The sequence below is a fragment of the Chaetodon trifascialis genome, chromosome 2 (genome assembly GCF_039877785.1).
Source record: "Chaetodon trifascialis isolate fChaTrf1 chromosome 2, fChaTrf1.hap1, whole genome shotgun sequence".
NCBI classification, from domain to species: Eukaryota; Metazoa; Chordata; class Actinopteri; order Chaetodontiformes; family Chaetodontidae; genus Chaetodon; species Chaetodon trifascialis.
The window spans coordinates 30,576,356-30,597,073 of record NC_092057.1 but is presented as its reverse complement, the minus strand read 5'-3'; the positions used below and the strand labels follow the sequence as shown (position 1 = coordinate 30,597,073).

At 39.8% G+C, this 20,718-nt stretch overlaps 3 protein-coding genes and 1 non-coding gene across 6 annotated transcripts in view; 3 read left to right on the top strand and 1 right to left on the bottom strand.

The window, feature by feature from the left end:
• patl1 (PAT1 homolog 1, processing body mRNA decay factor) overlaps positions 1 to 6,348 on the top strand; it is a 43,912-nt gene extending 37,564 nt beyond the window's left edge. Inside the window, exons 12-20 of the mRNA XM_070979183.1 lie at positions 1,644 to 1,761; positions 1,869 to 1,966; positions 2,819 to 2,878; positions 2,984 to 3,129; positions 3,348 to 3,507; positions 4,401 to 4,526; positions 5,249 to 5,340; positions 5,543 to 5,692; positions 5,961 to 6,348. Of these exons, the coding sequence (XP_070835284.1) occupies positions 1,644 to 1,761; positions 1,869 to 1,966; positions 2,819 to 2,878; positions 2,984 to 3,129; positions 3,348 to 3,507; positions 4,401 to 4,526; positions 5,249 to 5,340; positions 5,543 to 5,692; positions 5,961 to 5,982 (972 nt within the window). The 3' untranslated portion in view covers positions 5,983 to 6,348. The remainder of the gene's footprint in view (positions 1 to 1,643; positions 1,762 to 1,868; positions 1,967 to 2,818; positions 2,879 to 2,983; positions 3,130 to 3,347; positions 3,508 to 4,400; positions 4,527 to 5,248; positions 5,341 to 5,542; positions 5,693 to 5,960) is intronic.
• Positions 6,349 to 10,217: 3,869 nt separating this feature from the next.
• trnar-ucu (transfer RNA arginine (anticodon UCU)) lies at positions 10,218 to 10,309 on the top strand. Its single transcript is given in 2 exon segments — positions 10,218 to 10,254; positions 10,274 to 10,309. It is a non-coding gene; the product is annotated as a tRNA-Arg (tRNA).
• A 1,443-nt stretch (positions 10,310 to 11,752) lies between these two features.
• On the top strand, positions 11,753 to 16,404 carry LOC139342237 (fibrinogen-like protein 1). The gene is made up of 7 exons (XM_070979237.1): positions 11,753 to 11,987; positions 12,838 to 13,006; positions 13,786 to 13,945; positions 14,317 to 14,414; positions 14,488 to 14,576; positions 15,420 to 15,637; positions 15,906 to 16,404. The coding sequence occupies exons 1-7, from the start codon at positions 11,931 to 11,933 to the stop codon at positions 16,138 to 16,140; spliced, it is 1,026 nt and encodes a 341-aa protein (XP_070835338.1). The 5' UTR covers positions 11,753 to 11,930; the 3' UTR covers positions 16,141 to 16,404.
• LOC139342173 (microtubule-associated tumor suppressor 1 homolog) overlaps positions 15,365 to 20,718 on the bottom strand; it is an 88,027-nt gene continuing 82,673 nt past the window's right edge. For all 3 annotated transcript variants that reach the window (XM_070979136.1, XM_070979152.1, XM_070979145.1), the window contains exons 14-18: positions 20,527 to 20,600; positions 19,633 to 19,731; positions 18,833 to 18,949; positions 18,608 to 18,705; positions 15,365 to 17,783 (exon numbers count right to left, since the gene is read on the bottom strand). In XM_070979136.1, the coding sequence (XP_070835237.1) occupies positions 17,570 to 17,783; positions 18,608 to 18,705; positions 18,833 to 18,949; positions 19,633 to 19,731; positions 20,527 to 20,600 (602 nt within the window). In that variant the 3' untranslated portion in view covers positions 15,365 to 17,569. The remainder of the gene's footprint in view (positions 17,784 to 18,607; positions 18,706 to 18,832; positions 18,950 to 19,632; positions 19,732 to 20,526; positions 20,601 to 20,718) is intronic.

Below are 20,718 nucleotides of genomic sequence, written 5' to 3'. Positions count from 1 at the left end.
AAGCCCGGTATCATATGAAAGCAGAGAGTCTGATGATCACGAAGATGTCTGCCTCCTCACTGTGTGACGAAAACTCAATGAGATAACAGCCACAGATTAACAAAAAAAAAACTTCGCTAAATTATAAAGTATGTTTTATCTTTGCTGTTTTGTGGTCAAAAGTTATATTCCAGCCCGAAAAAACGCTGCTAATGTCTCCTCCTATGACTGCGTTAGTTTGAGATCAATCACGAAGGTCCTTCTTGTTTACATAAAGAGGAGCGGGTTTCTTGAATGGAGGGAGCGCTCTTCATGCAATAACCTATCTCTGGGATTACTTCCTTCTGGATCGTCATTGGTGTTTCTATGGTGAATGTGGGCGGGTCGCTGAGCTATTGACCAGCGTAACCACGCAGTTAGTTTCACCGCTCCGTCTCATGAAGGAGCAGAGCGCTGACAGAGGACTCTGCTGAGCAGCCCGAAGTGTTATTTTACTGTTTTATTTGCATTTCGTCCTTTTATGAGAGCTAAGAACAACAGCAAGCAGAAAAAAGCTGAAAAAGTGTTTTCAACAGAGGAGTTTCTCCGTATGCTTGGACGAGATAACGGTACTCTGCTCAGATGCACCTAAATGAGCACCTGGACACACCTGTGTTGAAACATCTGACTGCTCGGGTCACCTTTTCCTCGAGTAAAAATTCAACCAGATACATTGAACAGAGTGGACTTCATTTTTCTTGTGACGATGCTACAATTATGTTAGACCCCTACAGACCTATATGCGTAACATTTTTCTTAATGACGGTAATGAAACTGATACCGTTGCTATTTTTAGATACCACGGGATAGCTTATTACCGGATTACCGCCCAACCCTAATACACTGTGTTATTAAATTACGTTTTTTCAATTCACCGTTTTTTTTTGTTAATATATATAGTGTGGTATTATCTCACACAGCCTTTGAGGGCGATATATCAGAGACTGTCAGAGATTTCAGTTTTGACTTCACTTTTGTCGTGAAAGAAAATATTCTGTATGTTTATTTAACTTTGACTATAGCAGGAGTATTTGCAATCTCCTTTTTTAACAACAACTTTTCACAATCTTTGAATCATTCAAATCATTTATAAAGCAAAAATGCCACAATTGCTGCACTCAGCTTCTCAGATTATGTTCACATTAAGGCAGTCAAATTTATGAAGGCATCTTTTTCTCTCCTCATCTTTTTCTAACCCTTGTCCTCTGTCTAGATGAAACTCCTGTTTTAGCTCAGGTATTCCACTCTGACAGAGGTCTCTACGAAATTAACCTGGAAGCAAATCATTTTAAAATTTCTAGCTTAAAGGGTAGTTTGCATTTTTTGAAGTGGCATTGTGTGAGGTACTTATCCATAGTCAGTGTCTTACCTACAGTAGATGTCAGTTGGCATGCCACCAGCTTGGAGAAGGAGAAAGCTAAGCAATCTACTGCTGTGTACAGGGGCAGCAACAATGTCAGCCATCTAAAAAATCAGTATCAGTTTAAAGGTATGCTATATTAACAACATTTTCACCACTTTACCTTGCCATCAGACAGCCCTATCCAACAGCAATCGTTATCTGTCTATGCTGTCTAGTGATAGTGATACTGTGTGCATGTGTGTGTATGTATTTACACATACAGAACTATTATGAAAAGATGGAGAAACGTCAGGAAAGAGAGAGAGACAGCAGCAAGAAGGAACACACCACCAAACTGATCACTCCACAGGTCGCCAAGGTTGAACACTCCTACAGGCCAGGTAAATGACAGCAGAACAAGCCAGAATAATATCTGCACTCCATAGTACATGATTACACACATGATACTGGATACCTGTGTTGAATGTTGACATGTGTTTGTCAACAGTTCAGTTTGCAGGCTCTCTGGGTAAGCTAACGGTCTCCAGTGTCAACAACCCCCGCAAGATGATTGATGCTGTGGTGACATCTCGTACAGATGATGAGGTCTGTTTGCATGTTTCATTGTTTCTTTTATTCTAAAGGCATGAACACCATTTTTGTTTTTGTAAGAAGATGCAGTTGTCTATAAGACAAAGTAAGAAGCTTAAATTTATGAACAAGAGAGGTATGGGGAAGGAGTTGATTACAACTGAACACTTCCTGAAACTGCTTCACAGCCACAAACCATTCTCCTCATTGTAAGGCTGTTACTGTGATGCATCTGTCCAATGTGCTGAGTTTTCATCAACAGCACTGCAACTCTGTAAGCAGTCCAGAAAAAAACAACCAAATAGTGTGAATGTTATGGAAACCCATTGCTTAACATACCACTGATGCCTGGTCACATTTAGCCAGTCAGCTACCTTGAGATACTTTAGCTCACACAGGACCATTAACGTGTTTTTTTTTTTGTTTGGTTGGTTCTGTACCTGCTCATAGTGCGTCCTGCTCAACTGCTCGACTTGAATAGTCTCAGTCAATTGAGGAGTCTCCCACTGATGACTGGACTCCTCAACTCTCAGGGAGCAGCCCTAGATGTGACAATGTCGCATAAATGAAGTTTTGAGATTTGTGATTTTGTTTGTTTGATTTTCAGATTTTCATAACCATAATTACAACCATATGATATCATGCCCATCTGTGGGTCCGGGGACTTGCTACATTGAAAACCTATCAACATTACCGATCATCTGATGGTAGTGCACCTGAAGGCACTCAAAAATAAGAGTAACTGGAAGCTTTTTGCTTCCAGCTTTGGCTGCTGGAAGCAAAAATTAATTTCCAACTCTTCTTGTTAATATTTTTTTCCCGGTTAGTTTTTAAAGGCTGACTGTATGCCTTGCTGTCTACCTCTAGGAGAAAAGAGAGAAGCAGGTTTGGAATAAAAGGCGACAGGTCCTCTATACTGTGGAGAAGGTAGGACAAGGTCAACATCTTATGTTCAGAGACTGCAGAAAACTCTTGTACCCTAATACATCTTTGACCCCTATTGCTGCCCCTTTATCCATCCCTGTCCTCCAGATGTACAGTTTGCTGCTAGAGGTTCAAGACTTTGAGAAACGTTTTGTTCAGGCGCCAGAGGAGGACAGGGAGGCTCTGCTGGAGCAGCACAAAACTAACACCATGCAGCTGTGCAACTCTCTGCAGGAGAAGGAGTGGGATGACAGGTAGGACAGATGGATAGATTAAATGGCTAAATAGGAATATCTGAACTACAAGAGCTGCACTTAGTCCTTTAACTTATCTAACTCAGTACAATTTGTAGCTCTGCATGTGGGATAGCAGTTGAAGTAATAATGAGAAGAGATAAGAAAAAAAAAAAAAAAAAAGACACAAGACTTACCCAGCTACACAAACTAATGCTTTTTCTCTTGCTCTTGATAAGAGTGAGTGATGTGCAGTGTGTGATGATCATGTCAGTGAGAAAGGGCAAACGGCTCATCTCCAGGCTCCTCCCCTTCCTGCCATCACCCCAGGCTGCCGCCATTATCATGGCGATCGCCCGCAACCTTCCCACCCTGGCCAAGAAGGACAAGCAGGACCAGGTAACCGTTTCAGGTTGCAACATCATTTTCACACAAAAAGGCTGTTCCAGTGAAAAGTCAGAAATCCCTTTTACATTAACAACTAAAAATTTTTGGGTTTTTTTGTACCAGATAGCAACAACCACTCGATTGGAATCTGTTCATGTTTGTCAGCTGATATGATGGACAGTAAAAGACACAGCCTGGCTGTTATGGAAAACACGCTTTACTGTAACATTAATAATGATGCATGATTCGTACTCCTGCAGATTAAACAAACTGCCTGTGAAAACAAGAAAGTTTAGCATAAATTCATGATCATTCATAAAATCAAAGTACTGAATGTCTGTAGAATCTGAATCATGAAAACATTCTTGCTACTTTGTTTAGGTTTACTTTGTTTTTCTTAAGCCAAAATGCTCTTATTTTTCGTGTTGTGCATCTTGGCTCATTCAGGCAAAATATACAGCTTGCCATTATTTTTATTAGTCCCAAAACATCATCATGAGCCTGTTAAAAGGGTGTCAGACTTTCTGTTATGTATTATTAAACTTTCATTTAACTATGCAAGTCCCAAGTGACAATTGAGATCCCAAAGTGTCTTATTTAAGTGAGCCCTGACCAAGAATGGAGCATTCCAGTGTTTCGAGCAGCATACATGCAATCACACAATCAAAAACACAAAATATTCATTTCAGTTGTTTTTACATTGTTTCAAACCACATACACATGAACATTAAAAAAACATAAATAATAATGTTCTGCAGTGTCCCACCTAATAAGATTTTTTTTCTGCTCAGTGGAATAAACAGTAAAACTTGACATGCTCAGAGCTTCACAGCTACCTGCCAGTGACCCTACGCTTATGTTAATCAACAGCTGCCTTCCATCCTCCATCTCTGCCCCTTGTTCAGGTTCTGTGCTGGTTAGTGGAGCCAGTTTCTGCAGTGATCCAGTCATTGTCAAGCTCTGACCTCACAGACTTGCTCCAGGAGCTGCAGGGCAAGGAAGGCCAACTGGCCACAGTACTGCACAACAAGGTACACATACATGATCTCCTGATCAGACTGATTAATATTGTTCTTGCTACAACATATTGTCTAGTGGTTAAATCAACTGTCTATTGGTTTAACACTTGGTGCTACACTGCACTGTAGCACGGCAAACATTGAGTGCACTGATACCTGATCAATACTGGAGCCCAGTCCCAAAACAACAAAGTGACTTGACACCAGTATCTCTGGCAGTACCTGTTGTTTGCATGCATCACAAACATCAATCTTTGAACTAAGACTGATGACTACATGACCTTAAATGATAAAGCTGTTGAGTTCTGTATTTTCTTCATTTACAACAAATTCTGTTCAAAGAAAAAGAAAAAAAAAACAATGACTGAATCCTACTAGCAACTATTGTGTGTGTATCCAAATCATGAAATTTGTTCCTCAGAGGTCACCGTTCTTGTCCAAAAACTGTAAAAAAAAAACACATCATTGAGCCTTACATACACCATCCCAACAAATACACTATTTACTTGTATTGATTTGTTCTAATGTCTTTCAAGAAATTATTTAAAGAATAGTGGGAACCAAGAGGCTTGGTACTGCGCCAAAAATAGTGTAGCAAAGTTAGAAATTAAGAGATGGTTTAACACATTATCATTGGAGTTGTTGAAAATAAGAAAAATGTAGAACAAAGTCAACCTTAGACTTTAAAGTACAAGACATGCACATAACACACACGCCTGTTTTTTTCTGTTTAGTTTGGTGTGACACTGCTGTATCTGATCCTGAGTGAAGGAGAGAGGATGCAAAGCTCCAACCCCAACTGTCAACTCATGGACGACAATCGATGGTAAACTGTTTGTGTGTCAACTGCTTTCTGTTTTGGTTGTATGAACATGTCCCAAAGGGGCTTTGTTCCCTGAGACATAACACTGCCATGTGTCACTTTTTGCTCTTTCTTATCTCCTTTTCACATTTGCGCTCTTGTCACTTTGTTAAATATGCATCCCTTTTACTTTCCCCTTCTCCTGTTTCCTTCTCTCCCCATCCAGGACTGAGTTGGTATTTTCAGTGACGAGGGAGTTGCTCAGTGTTCCCTCCTCATCCCTCTCTCCTCCCTTCTTTATCCCTCCCAACCTGCTCTCCCTCTTGTCACGCTATGTTGATCGGCAGAGGCTGGAGCTGTTGCAGGACAAGCTACAGTGAGTTATATCCACACACACACTGTGGCATTTGGCATTTGGTGAGTTATTTTGGTTGGACAAGCCAGCACAAAGAAAACAAGTCACTGTACGGAAAAAGCATTGATGGCGTTGTCTGTGTTTTTTTTACACGTAGATCATGTTAGAGCAAACCACTAAGATATATTGGGAGTTGCTTGAATAAACATGTTCTTTCATTGTTCCAGTATCAGTAGGAGCAAAAGTGTGAAAATAAAAAGTAATAGATTTTTTTCTTTGCTTTTCTCAGAATATCTGCTTTGTCCAGGTAGAAGTTACAACAGATACCAACGCAACCCCCTCTCCATGCAATGCAGACCTTTTTTGTGTGTCAGAAGAGTGAGTGAATGTATCTGTGTGTACACGCACATGTGTGTGTTCATATGTGTGTGTGCCCTTGAGGTGAATCCACAATGGGTAATTTTAATCCATCAGAATGTGGATTAAAATTCAAATTTATTACGTTGTTTTTCTTAGTCTTTAGTCTCTGGTGTGTGTTTGTGTGAGTGACAGTGACACAGAACGTCTGAGTCCGAATGATAAAAGTTAAATCTGCATTTTTAAATATCTTGATATCTTGTTTACGTTTATGCCTGTGATAAACTTTCAAATTAAAAAGTATTTCTATTATATTAAAATGAGGACTCTTTTTTTTGCATTTCTCTCTCTACACATCCTCCAAGTACTTCATCGACTTAGCATTGCACTCCTAAAACATTGTCAGACGCATTCTTAATACTTTTGAAATCCTGATGCCAACCTTACCCACAAAGCTGCCTTCGGTGCTGAGGGAGATTCAGGTGTGTTGTGGTAGTGGCAGCTAAAGTAGGTTCAAGCTTCTCGCCTACAGCAGCAATGAGGAGCAAGCTACAGAAGTCTGATAAACTTGTTTGTTCTCTCTGGACACCCCCAGATTTTTTTTGTTTGTTTCCATACAATTTAAGCCTAACCAATGCTGATATAAGTGACATCACTAAGGTAATTTATCAGGTTTCACACAATTTAATTCAACAACCGACACTGAAATCTTGATCTGGCAAGGAAATGAAACCACGGCAGTCATAATGTTGAATGCTGAACTGGGGCATTGGGGCTGACACGATATTGACACACAACAAAATGTTCTTTCGATCAGTACTAGCACAGAAGGTCAAGATTATGAGCGATCCAGTCAATTTTGTTTATTTGAATAGCACAACAAAATTACAAATGTGTTACAAAATACATTGGGACCAATACAACTTAATAAACGACTTAAAATAATAAACCAGACTCCTTAAACTGAAACAAAACATTAAGCTAATTTTATCTTAATTAGCTTAACACATTACATGTGGTAACACTGATTTCAGGTACAATTAGTTCAGATTAAAACACTGAAGTGGAGTACGTCGTGAATCTTATTTCTTATTGCTAAGAATCAGTTCAGCGTCACTGTTTTGGTACCAGTGTCTGCAGTTACTTAATACATCTAATTCTATGATGAAAAACATAATGTAGATTGTAAATATAACACTGTGTCTCTGCCTGTCTCCAGGATAAGTATCTTTCAGAGTTTAAATATTGCACCTTCATGTCCTCAGTTCTTGCCTGATGCCCCCTGACAACCTGAAGAGACACATCACAGTTGTTTTTCATTTGCAGTGTAAGGAGGAAAAGGAATGGTGTCAGTCTGCTTTTGAACAGGTATACCAGTAGGTAGGACAATAAAACCTAAAGCTACTTCTCCAATTTGAGGTCTGAAAGGGTCTTACAGAATAACTAGGTATGTGCTGTGGAGCAAGACTGTAGAGCTTTATAGATGAAAAGTGAAATTTGGACAATAAGTCCTTTGTTGTGGAGATATTTTCAAGATGATGAATCACATTTATGTTGGTGGTGTCGTTCGGGCAATTACGAGAATAGTTGATATAGTTGACTAAGAAATAATAAATCACTAACACTAATATTACGGGGTTACCTGGCCTTGAAGCAATATGTGCAAATGGAACAACAGAAGATACAAAGTATTGTGCTCTCAGGGACCCCACAAAAAAGGTGTTATCCCATTATATGACAATGATTTAACAGACATGATTAGATTTAGTGTTGACTCTTTCAAAAAGACCTTAAATTAAAAAAGTTTAAAAGCTCCACTGTGCTGCAAAAACTGAAATCTGAGTAAGATGAAACACCTTAAGTCAAGACAAAACATTCTTGTTTTCTGAATGTTAACACATATCTTTTCCAGACAGTATATGCATTAGAGCATTTTACTTGCTTTCAGCATTATGTCCTAAATTGTCGGATTAAGGTATTTTAACTTGTTATTGAGGAGGTATGCTTAAAATGAGAATTACCATAATTCTAAAGAGTGAAGGGTGATGTCATCAATTTTGGAGGTTGGAACACATCATCATGATCACCACAACTACTTGTGACATACAGTTTGCAACATACAGAACATAATGAATCACAACAGTAAAGTGGACAACATAGCACAAAGACTGAATTCAACCATTACTGACACACTACAAAGTGATCAACAAAACTGTACAGTACCAAATGCTGTGCTGTGTCTGAAACAAAACTTGCCGTTTAGCAAGTTAGCTGTCTGTCCTGTCGATGCCAGGTGCTGCCACTTTGGGGTCCCTCAAGTTTCTGTACAGAAGTGCTTCTCTTGTCCTTGTGGGTGCCTCAAGGAGTTACTGTGATTCTGCAACTAATATGTAATAATCAGTTAATAACCACATCAAACCTCCACAATATGAAAACCAAACATCACAGGTTATTACAATACGGCCAACTAAAGCAGGGCAGTTTATCGGCACCAATTAGACACGAATAAGTCAAACAGCATAACAGCCTATAAACACACAACTGTATGAGCATCAAAGGCAGACAATACCGGGCTGCCTACAAGGCATCGAGATCTCATCAACAGTTAAAGTTACCACAGATGAGCACAATCATTTCTTAGTACAAATGCACCACATATAAATGTGTCCCGTATCGACATCTGTCAGTTTAACTGTTAACGTGAGTGAAATTTGATATTTCGCCGCCACGCTTTGATGGTGATTGCAAGATTAGCATCTATCTTTATCAGAGTGAATCAACCTCACGTATGAATCATACACCAATAATGGCCTAATTAAACGCATGATCAATGACAATGATGATACAGAAAGATAGAAATGCATGGCAAAAATAGCATAGTGCCATTGTTGTAGAGACCCCTCCAAAATTTCGCAAATCATGTTTTCAAGGGAGCTCGTGTCTGATTACGGGGAGCCAAGTTCCGCTGGCTCCCCCGTAATTCGCACCTTGGGTAAACTCCTCTTTCAGAGTGCTGAAAATGAGCTGCAAGATGTTGCTGTTGCCATATAGTGCTGTACTGCTTAGGCTCCAGGAAAGACCAAGTCTATCTGGAGGTGGCTGCTGATCTTCCTCTCCATTGACAGGGGCAGTTGACATAGGACTCATACTCCAGCAGAGGCCACAGGAACAGGACCGGGCAGAATGGCAAGTTGGTAGACCTTCCTGGTAGTCTTTGTATTGTTGTTATGTTGTTAACCATTGCATTACTGTTTTTTCTAACTAAAGACTGTACTAATGCTGGTGCAATTTTAATGTAGCCTTCTTTAATCGTGTTTGTAATAAGTAATTTAGCTGCAAACCCCTCATTCTTCCTTTGTTAATGGACAAACAGTGTCTGGTAATTCTGGAAATTCAAAGCTGAGACAAGTGGTTGTACTAATTTACATCCATGTCTCCAATGATACTACCAGTCTAATGGTATTATCTGGCCTGAAGACCTTTAGTATACTTTAATCATGATGTTTATGTAGACATGCAGAATTGTTTGAATATAAATTTGTACCCATTCAAATGAAATGTCAAGTGAGGTGTGGTTTTTCCAATATGCAATTCTTCTGAAATTCTGCAATTCTAATGAAAAGGTGGCACCTACAGTGGTGATTTGGTTTATGATGAACGTAATGAGTCAGTTCTGAATTAATGTGACAGGTATGGCTTGCTTACATTCGCCCTTTTATTTTGAAGGCATACACAGCCAAACCGGAAGTGTTATAAGGTTTGTGTCTTGACAACACACAATGTAGGCTCGAGGGACAGTAATAAGAAAAGGGCACGTTTAGCTTTTCAGCAGCACAATGGCCATAGACATCACCGTATACAATACCGATGTTCTCGATCAACGAGTAAAAGGGCAGAGTCTGAAGAGGCAAGTGGAAGAGAGCGTCCTATTATTTCCTATTACCTGGCCTCGTGACGGTACCGCAGTGCTGCAAGAACAGCACTTTACGTTCCCCTAAACCGCAGTGGTACAATTGATAACTTAAACGCTGTATTGCCAGTCAGGACCGGAAAGGCTGGAGGACGCGTCACGGATCTCCGCTCCGTAAATGCAACATGCTCAGTAATCCTCCCCAAAGTTTTCACTGCTGGTTTGGTCGTATCAAGACGACACAAAATATTTTTGTCTTAGGATACATGTTCAACAGGTGGCTCCGTGGCGCAATGGATAGCGCATTGGACTTCTAGTACGATATCTAAGGAGTGATTCAAAGGTTGTGGGTTCGAGTCCCACCGGAGTCGCATTTTTTTATTTTTTATTTATTTGTAGTTAAATTTCCAATATCTAATTAGTAATACATTTATTTCCACTCTAAATAATTTATTGTATTTTATTAGTATTTATTTGTGGTGTGTCCAAGGTCAGTAAAGACCTTGGACACACCTTTTAATTCTTTATTATTTTCAACAATACAATTATGAAATAACATTTGGATTTTTTAATTCTTCAAAGTAGCCATGTTTTTACAACAGTCTTGAAGGAGTTTCCCACATATTCTGAGGCTTGTTGGCTGTTCCTTCACGTTCCAGTTCAACTCATCTCGGTCATCTGCCTGGACGGATTGTGTCAGAGAGAGACAGAGAGAGCAGAAAAGAGAGAGAGAGACAGGAAGGAGGGAGTGAGAGATGGGAGAGAGAGAAAGAAAGAGGGCAAGAGAGGGAGGGGTCACGGGGTGGGCAGAAATGCAATCACAGTAAAAGTGACAGCCCTAATAATAAAGTTAACTATATGTGTTATATATAGCATAGTTTAGAAGTGTATTTTTATGTATGTGATATATGTTCGTATTTTCAATTCCTGCTATTTACTGTATACCAACACTACCTCTGCACAATACAACTGATAGTCTCAAGCACATTAAGAAGGCAAGAAATTCGACTAATTAATGTTTAACAAGATACAACTGTTAATTGAAGCTCATAAAGCTGGTTGAGAGAATGCTAAGAGTGTGCAATGTTGTCATCTAAGTGAAAGGTGGCATATTTTGATTTGTTTACATTTTTTGCTTACTATATAATTGCATATAGTTTAGTTTAGATGTTGTCAGTATTAGTATACAATGTAGATAATAATGAAAATATAGACAAACCACTGAATGAGGAGATCTGAACATTTGACTCAAAGCCTACTGTTATTGATTTAGTCCTTCTTGAATAAGTAATTTTTACTTTACAGCATACAATCAAAAATGGCAGCTTAGCATAGTGCATTGCTGTGGCTCAGGAGGTAGAGCTAGATGTCCACTAATCAGAAGGTCAATAATTTGCTTCCTGGCTCATCCAGTCTGTATGTCAACGTGTCCATGGGCAAGATACTGAATCCCAGATTTCTCCATCGGGGTGTGTGAATGTGTGAATGTGGCATGTGTTTTGAGGGGTCAGTAGACTCAAAAAGCACTATCTAAATGCAGTCCCTCTACCAACAGATAAGTACTTCATTGTCAATCAATTATTGTTGCTGGGGATTACAGGCATCTTATAATATAATACACATGCATAATTCCAATGTCATTACCCAGACATTAAGTGAAATTATAGCCAAGTGAAATTACTGAGTAGACCCTGAGGAGTGTGCATTTTGTAGGTTCAGTATAAGGCATTGGTTTATTGGCAGGAGACTGATTGATGAAGTACTCCAACCACTAGATGGAGATGGAGATGTCTTACAAGAGTCAATCCATGTACAGTCTAATTATCTCCAGCCATGGTGAATCACAGTGAGAAAAAGCAGTGAAGTGAAGCTACAACATCGAACAGCCAAATCAGCAACGGAGGGCAGAGAGGGAAGTCACTGAAACTCTATAGACAAAGGGCAACAAGAGACTACAGCACTTTGATTCAGTCACTCATCAGATCACTGATTATGGGAATGCTAAGGACATCAGTTGCCTTTGTTCTTCACCTGGCTGCCTCTCTGGCGGTAAGACACTCCAGATAACTAACAATAAGAAGCACTGTGAGAGTTCTATTCATTCCATATTCCATGCATAGTTTTGGTTTAGGTACATAGGTTTTGAGACAGATCTCTCACATACTTGTTTGATTAGTTTGGTAAAGTATTAGTTCCATTGAAATCTGTTCATGGTGAGATTTAAGCAGAGAAACAAGGACATTATTTCTTGGAAGACGCATACATTTTTTGAAATGCATTTTTTTCAACATTAAACCAATAGCAAAAGACAAACCAGACAGGGTAGAACTGTGTACCTCCACTGTCTACTCTTTCATTTTTCTGTGAGTTTCAGTACCTCTGGTGTTGGTTTGAATTCAGGGTGATCCTTTTGTGTTCATCATATCTAGAGAGCAGTTTGTATTGAGTGTCACCTGGGTGTCTCTTTCACAGATGGTTACTAATCTGATGCAACTGCGCATGCTCCCTGATAAAATTAAATATTAAAAACAGATAGACTAGGTGCATGATTTAATACTCCAAGTCTCTGCAAAAACTGGGGTTTTTATAAAAGATTCATTAAATCTGAAGTTAAAGAAATTTGGATGACATTAGCATTTATCACTTAAACTGTCAAGAAACACAACATTTTTCCTGACAAACTAACAGTTATTTCAGAGGGTAGAAATCAAAGCAAAACAAGCAACACTGTATGCCAAACATGTAGCGTATATTCTTTGCTTAATGTTTGCAGTTCTGTCTATTGTAACATGTTTGTTGGCTGTCTGTAGCTAGCTATACTTACGATTCTCTTACCCTTAAGGTCAAGGGAAATCTTTGGTGTAGTTGTTATTTATCTTGTCTTTCATTCTCTGTCCAGGCCCCTGTGCCATGTGAGGAGAGGGTGGTCAACCTGGAAGCTGAGATCCATGGTCTGATGAACATGATCAAGGACCAGCATCGCTACATCCAGGATCTCCACAACAGCCAGGCCCAGCAGCTGGAGCACATACCCAACTCACACCTAGGCCCTGAGAACCTCTACAGAGGTAGGGCCAGAGTTCATTGAGAGATAGGTTTGTGTCTGGGCAGATGTGTATATCTGCCTTCACCACAAAATGTCCTATGTTGTGTCCTGCTGTTACCTGTTACTTTTCTATATTTCTCAGGGGTTGGCAGAGCTCAAAGTGAATATTGAAATTATATTCATGTGGTGGCTTGAAGCACAATTCCAAATGAATGCTAAAGTTGCTTTGTGCCTGCTGGATGTTAAACATCAGCAACTGTTGCCAAAACAAGTTTGTAAGGCAATTATATTAGATGTAGGTGTGTCAAAAAACAAAACAAAATGATGTGTCCATATGTTTCAGACAAATAGGGTAGAAAAGATGAAAGATGTTGGCAAGTCAAAACAAAGCATATATCCGTGTGCTGCGACACCTGTATGTCTCAAAATTATCTAATTCAATTCAATTCAATTTTATTTATATAGCGCCAAATCACAGCAGAAGTTGTCTCAGGACACTTTCCATACAGAGCTGGTCCAGGCCGAGCTCTTTTATCTACAGAGAACCAACAATTCCCTCATGAGCAAGCACTTGGCGACAGTGGCGAGGAAAAACTTCCTTTTAACAGGCAGAAACCTCGAGCAGAACCAGACTCTGGGTGGGCGGCCATCTGCCTTGATGCTATCTCCACTGACCAACTTGATAGTACAAAAGTCAAATGTGTCTGTATGTTTCTTTTGACTTCTATTGCATCCAAACTGATTATTTATCTACCTGGCTTGAATATTTCACCTTGTGTACCTTTCTGTTTGTATGTTTAGACTGCTCCGAGGTGTTTGCAGATGGCAATGTAGCTAGTGGGTTGTACGTGATTCGTCCAGCCAGCTCTCCCACTGCACTGAATGTCTACTGTGATATGAACAATGGAGGAGGATGGACTGTCTTCCAGAGGAGGAGGGATGGCAAAGAGAGCTTTGACAGGTGTGCGTGCGTGCGTGTGTGTCAGCTTTGCACACATAAAAATAGGAATTTACCTTCTGCATGTGTCAAGAAATGTGACATAATGAATCCATAATCAGTGCATGAGGGGCAGCTGTGGCTCAGAAGGTCAGCGGTTTGATCCCTGGCCTCGGCAGTCTACATGTCCAAGTATCCTTGGGCAAGATACTGAATCAGTGTGTGAGAGTGTGGGAATGGATAAAAGCTTGTAATGAGCAGGTAGCCTAGCCATTGTATGAATGTGTGTGAATGGGTAAATGCATACCTGTGTTGTAAAAGTGCTGTGACTGGTTACCAAACTAGAAAAGCGCAATAGAAATACAGACCATTTACCATTTACTCTGGGTGCACAGAGCATGGGTGGAGTACAAGCATGGATTTGGAGACCTCTACTCCCCTGATGGAGAATTCTGGCTGGGCAATGAACCTCTACATTATATAACCTCACAAGGTGTGTGTACATGTATGTGTGTTCGTATGTCTTCATTATAGGATGGTTGCCTATGTAACTCTGTGTCTTCTAGGAAACTACGACCTGCGGATTGACATGGAGGACTTTAAGGGTGATCAGCGCTATGCAGAGTACAAGAACTTCAGAGTGGATGATGAAAAGGTAACTCAGGGACAATATAATGAAAACAAAAAGCATAAAGTGAAAAGTAATTTAGTCTCGTGTGAATGTTGTTTCAAGAGTCTCTGCAAATAAAAATGGTTCGATTCAACAAGATTCAAGATTTTGTTTAGTTTTACATTTGCACAAAGTGGAGACATTTTGTTCCCTTTTGTGGAATTTGACCCGTTTTTGAAAATGATTTAGTTATTCAGACTGGATTAAATCAATAAATTGTATGTATATGTCTGTCTGTAATTTTCTGCAATGTCTATTCTGTTTGTCTTTAACCTTGCCCTCTCTTCATTTCCCATAACAGATGGGGTTTTGTTTAGACTATTCATGTTCTTTGTGTTTTATGCCCTTTGCAATAGAAACAACAGCAAGAACATCTAGCTCCAGGCCTGCCAGCTGTTGTCCATCTCTTCCCTTTCATTCATTTTCCTCTCATACCCTTTTGTTTCCCTTCTTTTCATACTTCTACTCCTTAATTTTCCTCTCAATGCTTTTGCCTCTTACTTCTATCCATCCATGTTTTGCCCTGTCTCCTCTCTCCATCTTTCCCATCCCCTTGTTGCTCTGTTTTAATGTAATTTATAATCATGCGCTCTGTTCAGAACAAAACCTCATTTGGGCCATCAATCAACACAGATGTGTGTCACATATACTACATTTCTTATAACGCTTACTTTTGATTGCTTATGTTTTCTGATCAGAAAATCTCTCTGAACTTCATTCTGGATGCATGAATCAGTTAATAATGTAAATGTGAGTAAACCAAAGCTCTTTTTCAACTTCAAAGATTTATTCAAGACTTGTTGCCTTTACTCCCATGTCCACTCAAAGGACCAGTACCAGTTACATTTGGGAGAGTACACTGGGAATGCAGGCAACTCCCTGGCTGATGTCCATGGCCCTCCTTCTGCTGGGCTGAAGTGGACCAGTCCAGGCTTGGACTCAGATGGGGTCAAATTCAGCACCTATGACCAGCAGAATGATGGCGGCACTGGAAAAGATGATGCCAGTTGTATCAGACACAGCAAGTCAGGCTGGTGGTTTAGCAGGTAATGGAAAAGACATTCACTTTTGATTCACTATGGTGCTTATTTTGTACAAATCAATAGAGGAAAACAAGGGAGCAAAGTTCAATATGGCAAAATACGTGTGTGTGTGTGTGTGTGTGTGTGTGTGTGTGTGTGTGTGTGTGTGTGTGTGTGTGTGTGTGTGTGTGTGTGTACGCAGATGTATTTCCAAATCAAATCACACACAGCTGTTACTGTGGGCCAAGTTTTTATCTATTGTGTCTATTTTTCTTTTACTTCCTCCTCACAGGTGTGATTCAGGCAACCTGAACGGTCATTACTACAAAGGACCATACCAAGCCATGACTGATGATGGGGTGGTGTGGTATACATGGCATGGTTGGTGGTACTCCATCAAATCTGTGACCATGATGGTACGAGCTGCTGATCTCGAGCAACCACCACCAATCATCACCGAGTTACCAGTACAACTGGACCCCAGCAAAGCAGCAAGTGATGTCATTGATCTTCCTCGTGGCCCATAGGTTGAGAGCAAGTGTGGATGCAACATATAGCTCCTTACTGGAGCTGAAAAAAGTTTTTAAATAATGTCTCAATTCACATCTGTTACAGGGTGCAAACTGGATAAAAACATCTCACTCAAGCCTTTCCTGTATTCCTGTATATATAACTTTTTCAAAAATGTATACCATTTCATTTATATTAATATTGGAAAAACAAAAGTATGTTGCTTTAAATCTTATGTCATATTGTCTTTATTCTTTATCCAAAATAAAGGAGGCAATTAGGTACATCCAAGGTTTTTCAGGACAAATTCCAGACACACAAAGTGACACTTTTCTAGGATTTAGTAAACAGAGGCCAGAGTCTTACAGTTAAGGAGAATCTGGCAGTTTTCTCTCTGGAAATCATCACTGGCATGATTCTGGTGATTTTATATGTGTCCCAAAGCAAAGACTGAAATTAATGAATCAGTCACTTGTTCAGATTTGCCCAGTTTGGGCACAAGATGGTTTTAGAGGTGTGGGGTTGTCGTGTCCCTTTGTTAATAAGTCACGGGAAAAAGTAAAGGGGGAGAGAGGCAAATACTCTTCTGGCCAACAACATCCTTGTTAAACTGCATATTTGGCTCCGAGATGGTGTGCATGCATGTGTATGTCTGAGCTGGTATGCTCTGATCTAACATCCAAGAATAATTACATTCCACATAGAAGATTAAGGTAGAGGTTGTGAGGAGCTCACACGGAGGAACAGACATCCATTGTTTGCCCACAGATGGATATCACGAGTATGCACTTCTTCCAGAGGTCCAAACCAGATCAGTTATTGAGGTTCACTTTTTTGGGAGAAAAACGGCCTTTATAAAAGAAGGGAAACGGTAAAATAATTCATGCTAATACACCAAGAAGTGTTTGTCATTTTAGGATTTACCAGACTCAAACAATGAATCTGTTTCCACAAACCTGCCTATGCCACAAATCCAAGGTTTCTTTTATCTACCCCTAAAAAAAAAAAAAAAGAGGGTTATAAAGAACAGGATGAGCTTAAACTGTACAACATAACAAAAGAAAAAAGGGAAGAATAGTCAAAATAAGAGTGAGGCATTATTTACAGACCCTGAGGTGTGCCTGTTATTTAGGTGTTCTTCAGAAAAAGAAGAAAAATTTATTGGAGAACAGTCATTTGACAGAGACTGATAGAGTCCAAGGTCAGTCCCTCACTCAGATTTAGCGCATTGGAGCCACACCAATGTCTTTTTGCTGTCAAAATAAGTGTCTTTTTGTTCCAAATGTACAAGTGTATCATTAATATCCGACAACACGGCAGTGACTGAAGTCTGTATTCTCTGTTTCTCTGTATTTGGAACAGCTTTTATCTTTGTCAGGTGTCACAAGTTGATGAGGAGAATCAGGAGGTCAGAGGAGAGGAAGGGATTGTTGTTTGCTGTCAGGGTTATCTGGGTGATAAAGGTTCAGTTGTGGGAAAGGAGGCAGAGTTCCGTGGTGAGCTGAAGGGTGAGGTGGGTGAGAGGCGGCGGGGACTAGCCAGCAGGTCACCGTTGTGCAGCTTCCACAGCAGCTCTTCATTCTCCATGGACAGACGCTTGTTGACCTTGGACTCTTTCTGCAGTGTCTGCTGGAGTTTGGCCTGTTCATTGGACAGCTGCCTGCAGGGGGAAACAGAGAGCTGTAGCGGGCTGTGGGGAGATGTGCTGTGGTTCTCAGTCTGGGTTCATGATGATAAAAATAATTTGAATGGATAGAACTGAAACTGGGTGTTACCATGTGTGAGCCAACAAAACTAGAGCTACAACAGTCAGTCAAAAATCAATTAGTTGAGCGAATGAAAATGAGCTGGCAACGATTTTGTTAATCGATTGATTGCTTCAGTCATTTTTCAAGCAGAAATGTCCAACATTTGCTTATCCCAGCTTCTTCAATGTAAAAATTAGCTGCTTGTCTTTTATTATAGTAAATGAAGCGTCTTTAGGCTTTGGACTGTTGGTTGGACAAAGGAAGCAATTGCAGTTTTTTGGGCTCTAAGAAATTGTGATGAGAATTTTTCACTATTTTTTGACACTTGATTAATAGATGATGAAAATAATTGTTAATTGCAGCCTGATAACAAACAAGATCATGATTATTTTTCCCCATTCAGATCATTTATTAATTTTAGATTATCGTTAGTGTTATTTGAATACAAGGCCTCGACACTGATGGTGGGATCCAGCGTGCTCCTGTTATGTCTAGTCTACAACACAGTGTTCTATCTGACAGATTGGTTAAAGGTTAAAGGAAAGGTGAGATAGAACTACACTATCCTATGACTGGTTGACCTTTACTTCACTATATTTCACATTCTAAATCTTAACTATTTAAATGTGGATGCATGCGGATACACACACACACACACACACACACACACACACACACACACACACACACACACACACACACACACACCAGCAGCAGCAGCAGCAACAACACATACTTGGAGAGAGCAGCTTGTTTGTCCATCCTGGCCTTGTAGTCCTCATTCTCCTGTTGGACCTTCGTCAGACACTCCTCCAGTTTCACATTCATCTCCACCTGTGACACACACACAGCCACACAAAATATTGGTTTTGAACTTGTTTTGTGCCCATATTCAGTACATTTAATTGGACCTTTTCCCCCCAAAGATGATAGTATGTAACAAAGATAGATTAATGCCCACCAGTTTGTCCATCTCCATGAGCTTCTTCTCCTTCTGGTGCAGCTGGTTATTCTTGATCTCTAGCACCACCTTAAGACTCTCCAGCTCCTGCTCCAAGTACACTGTGTGGGAATCCTTCTGTACAAACAATCAAAACATACAAGTTAAGACAGGCTACATCATACTTGACGGCTCTCTGTTTGACAGTAATACTGATTAACTACAACACAAGGCACCATGAGTAAGTGGTCATGCTTGTCATGTCATTTTTGTGAGCTAGTGGTTCGATAGTTTATGGGGCTCAGAATACAGTTAGCATGTGTGACTCTTCCAAACCAGCAGAGGGAAGTCATGTTCAGCAGAGAAATGGATTCAGATCCTCACTGTGTTTCATCATGATGACCACTGCTCCTCAGAGCGCATGCTGCTATAAGGTCACACCTCACAAGATATTAGCAAGTATACAGAAAGGATCATGCATGTTTGATGGTTTGACTTGAAAAATCAGTTGTGTAATTTACCTGATGCCCTGTCTTGAAAGCAAAGCAGGATCAATGACCCTAACTGACCCCCCAATGATTTGTTTTGATGAACAGTTTTAAGTGTCTCATTGGGTTTTTGCTGAAGGTCAGAATTTAGCTGGACAGCATCCTGTTTGTCTGGCTGTCCTTGTTTGTTCCACCTACAGCAACACTGAATCTATTCCACTTGGTTATTATTCCTTTATTAACTTTACCTTCATATTTAAAATGTGTGTGTTCTGTCTTAGCCAAGAACCACAGTGACAGAAAGCTATTATTCTAGATTGTAATAATCTTTACCAGATTCTTGTCACTGAGTATGTGCTTCCTCCTCTCCTCCTCTGCCTTTAGCTTCTCATTGAGAGCTTCCTTCTCTGCTGACAGCTCACATACTTTCTCCTGGTGAGAGGGAAAATGAGGCACAGTCAAAAGTCATTACTAAGCAACCACTGAGCTTTGGTTCTTCCAAAGACAGACAGACAATTCAGAGTCAAAACAGTAACAGGTAAACTAATCAAATTGCTGCCTCTTCACTGTGGACCTGAAAGGAATTTATCACAGCAAGCACACTGCATGATTAAAACACTTAACTGCTAATATGAGAAATTAGCAAACCAAATCATGAATATATTTTGTAGGAAATACTTGAAATGCCACATGATGTCACACATTATGACTTTTACAACTAATTTTTCTATAAAAGTGTCTGTTTGTTGTTTATTTGTATTCCTACCTATCATAGCTTTGTTTTGTGCATTTTTTGTGCTTCCAACATCATATGTTAAGTTGCAGGGAATTTTATAGGCGGCACACAGACATTCAATTTTAAGAAATAATTTTCCATGATGATTAATCAGCCCCCCTCCAGATGAATTTGGGCATATTTTGAACATAATTTTTCTCTGGCTCGATTGCTGCGGCAGCGGTATAGTGAGCACAACACTAATCCTCAAACCATCCTGCATTATGGATAAAAAAAGTTTGCCTTATCAATGACCTACACTCAGTGCATACACAGGCACTATGAACAATAGGTACACATCTTACACACATGATTAAGACTCAGTGTGTTACCACGTATGATATACTGTCTTTCTTGTCCCATTAATGACTACAGTGTCAGTGGACTTTGTTTCCTTAAGACATTGATGTACTCTTTCTTTTTAACAGTGCTCATATATGAATGTCTCTTACAGAGAGAGATGTTTCGGTTTCTTTCAGTGTTTTCTCCAGGCTCTCCAGGTCTGTCTGCTGGATCCTCTTCAGCTCTGATAGCACAAACATACATACAAATGCATGTTAGCATCAAATGTTTGAGCAAGATGACATAAAATAATGACTGATCTTTATTTATTCAATATACAAAATTAAAATGAATATATGATT

Bases quoted from the DNA above. Each gene is read 5' to 3' on its own strand.
- LOC139342237 (XM_070979237.1), top strand. From the start codon at position 11,931: ATGGGAATGCTAAGGACATCAGTTGCCTTTGTTCTTCACCTGGCTGCC. The intron at 14,415-14,487 runs GTGTGTGTACAT...TGTGTCTTCTAG, and splicing joins ACATTATATAACCTCACAAG to GAAACTACGACCTGCGGATT. The intron at 14,577-15,419 runs GTAACTCAGGGA...GTCCACTCAAAG, and splicing joins TCAGAGTGGATGATGAAAAG to GACCAGTACCAGTTACATTT.